Consider the following 2,891-nt stretch of genomic DNA (forward strand, 5'->3'; position numbering starts at 1 on the left):
TTTGATAAAACTTCAAAAATGCAATTTGAGTAATATAAAGTCATAGCACGAATAAACCGCAGCTTGGATAATCGGGTTCTACTATATACGGTATTTTATTAATTTTTACAATATTCTCCGGCTAACCCAGATCGGCTGCGGTCCCGATTAATCTGAGTTAACGAGGTTCCACTGTAATATTATCTACGTTTGCTGTTAACGTTTAGCATGATAAGGAAGTTTAAATAATAAGCTAGGAAGTATTTTAACACTTTAATGTAACAATTGAGTACTTAAATAAATTAATAACAAAAACATATCTACAAATTTTTCTACACATACAATCAATAATTTACCTCATTAAGTACTTGGTATGTTCACCTTTTACTAAAACGTTTCCATTTGCCTTATTTTTTATCAGAACTTCACAGAAAGCAAGAGTTTTCCCTACTCTGAGAGTATTGGATTCAATGACTATCTCCTCACCCAATTTTGCACCACCCATGTAGGACACATTTATGTTAACAGAAACGCTTTTAACGGCCCCTTTCTCATGTGTAAATAGACCATAACTAGAAACACTATCCACTAGAGTAGCTGAGAGTCCCCCATGTAATGTTCCCAAGGGATTCGTGTGTTCCTCTAGGACTTTCATTTCTGCGATGCACTTGCCATGTTCCATGGATACGATATTCAAGGTCTTCAAACATTGCTCAAAGGCTTTTGTATCTTTTAACATAGACATGAGATGTTTTACTTCAAACTTGCACATTTTTAGATTTAATATTTTAAACAATCACAGGTATACTAGGTAGGTTTACTTGATGAAAAATGCAAACTTAAAAACTCACTGTTTTTATCTTAATTAAAACTTAAACTACTTAGGAAGTAAAATTAAAATTGACTATAAAAAATCTTTGCATGCAGAATTAGGTTAGGTAGGAACACTGACAACTGACACTGACAGTAGGAATTAGTAATTAAAAATTAAAACTAACATTCTATGCGGTGTTGCCACTGCAATTGTAAAATAGAAGTTTTAGGTTTTAGGTAAGCGTGTAAAACAGGACCTAACTTACACAACACAAAAGCCAGTATACATAGAAATCTGCTAATATTTTAGGCACGATAAGAGTCGATAGTAAAACCTAAAAGAACCTTAAATAACTTAAATAGTAAAACCTAAAAGCCATTGTAAGGTAGCTGATGGAAAAATACAGGAATAAAGAGACCAACGCTCATATGGTATTCATTGATCTTGAGAAAGCATATGATAGAGTTCTTCAAGAGATTCTGTGATGGGCACTCAATAAGAAAGGAGTCCCTGACGAATATGTAAAGATTGTGAGAGATATGTATGAGGGAGTAATGACTAGTGTTAGGAGAGGTGTGGGAGAGACTGATAAATTTCAGGTGAAAGTAGGACTGCACCAAGCCTCGGTGCTTAGTCCTTATTTATTCTCATTAGTTTTGGACCAGATAACAGCGAAACTACAGGGTAGCATTCCATGGTGCCTAATGTAGGCTGATGGTGTAGTATTAATAGGAAATAGTGAACGAGACTTAGAACAAAAACTGGAACAGTGGAGACAAGCTCTGGAGGAAAAAGGTTTAAAACTTAGTAGGACAAAAACAGAGTATTTGGAATGTTCATTTAAAGATGGAGTTACTACAAATAAAATGGTATCTTTGGATGGTGAAATGATTGTGAAAAGCAATAGTTTTAAGTATGTACCCAGGATCGGTATTACAGAGTAATGGGGAAATAGATGGAGATGCATGCAGTAGAAGTAGGGCTGGATGAATGAATAAGTGGAAAGAAGCGAGTGGTGTGTTGTGTGACAGAAAAATTCCAATGAAGCTGAAGGGAAAATTCTATAAAACATCCATAAGACCGGCTATGATGTACAGAACTGAATGTTGGGCACTGAAAAAGAAAGAGGAACAACGAATGCATGTGGCGGAAATGAGAATGCTTAGATGGATGAGTGGAGTGACAAAGAAGGATAAAATTAGAAATGAGTATATTAGGGGAAGTCTAGGTGTGGCACCAATTGATGCCAAAATGAGAGAGCATAGGTTAAGATGGTTTGGTCATGTTCAACGTCGAGACTTTAATCATCCAATACGAAGAGTAGCTGAAGTGCAGATTCCTGGAAGGAGTAGGAGAGGAAGACCAAAGAAGACCTGGGGGAAGACGATAAGGCAGGACATGTTGGTAAAGGGGATTAACATTGATATGACCCAAGATAGAATTGTGTGGAGAAATGCAATTAGGGAAAAGGCAAAGAGAATGATGAGTCTGTTTATCGATTCTTGCACTCCTGATTATATGTTCTAGAGCTACGTTGAAGAGTTGTGGTCAAAGTGCATTACCGTGTTTTAATCCATTGTTTATTTCAAATGTCTCCGAGTATTGTTGTCAAACTCTCACCTTACATCGTAACCGTTCCATACACATCCGTATCAAACTGATTACATAGTTATTTTTGGAAAGCCAAGTTCCTGTATCGCTGTCCACAGTTTAGCCCTGCTATAGGTCTCTCTATCAAATGCTTGTTTAAAATCTATGAACAACTGATGAACCTTATTATCAAACTCCCATCATTTTTCCATTATCTGTTTTATTGTGAATATTTGGTCAATAGTAGATCTGCGTCTTTGACTTCGATATAATAATAATATATCAGCCCTTACAATTTAAATTAAACAATCTGCTTAGCAATTGAATTTTTAAAAAAATATGTATAATAAATAATCATTTCGTTGTGAATCGAAACAAGAGCAGTTTTACTTTAGTTAGTATTCAGAGAGCGCCAAATATGCTCTAACTAGTTTCAACTCTTGTAAGGCAAGCCGCACACCAAAGAAACATGAAACGAAAAACATGAAACGTAAAACATGTTTCATGA

The 2,891-nt window shown here is 35.5% G+C and overlaps 1 protein-coding gene across 1 annotated transcript; it reads right to left on the reverse strand.

Annotated features, from left to right (window-relative positions):
• Window positions 1-238: 238 nt before the first annotated feature.
• On the reverse strand, window positions 239-931 carry LOC126887835 (acyl-coenzyme A thioesterase 13-like). The gene has a single exon (XM_050655710.1). It carries the CDS (start codon window positions 749-751, stop codon window positions 332-334), a length of 420 nt encoding a protein of 139 aa, XP_050511667.1. The 5' UTR covers window positions 752-931; the 3' UTR covers window positions 239-331.
• Between the last annotated feature and the right edge of the window lie 1,960 nt (window positions 932-2,891).

The sequence above is a fragment of the Diabrotica virgifera genome, chromosome 7 (assembly GCF_917563875.1).
Source record: "Diabrotica virgifera virgifera chromosome 7, PGI_DIABVI_V3a".
Taxonomy (NCBI): Eukaryota; Metazoa; Arthropoda; class Insecta; order Coleoptera; family Chrysomelidae; genus Diabrotica; species Diabrotica virgifera.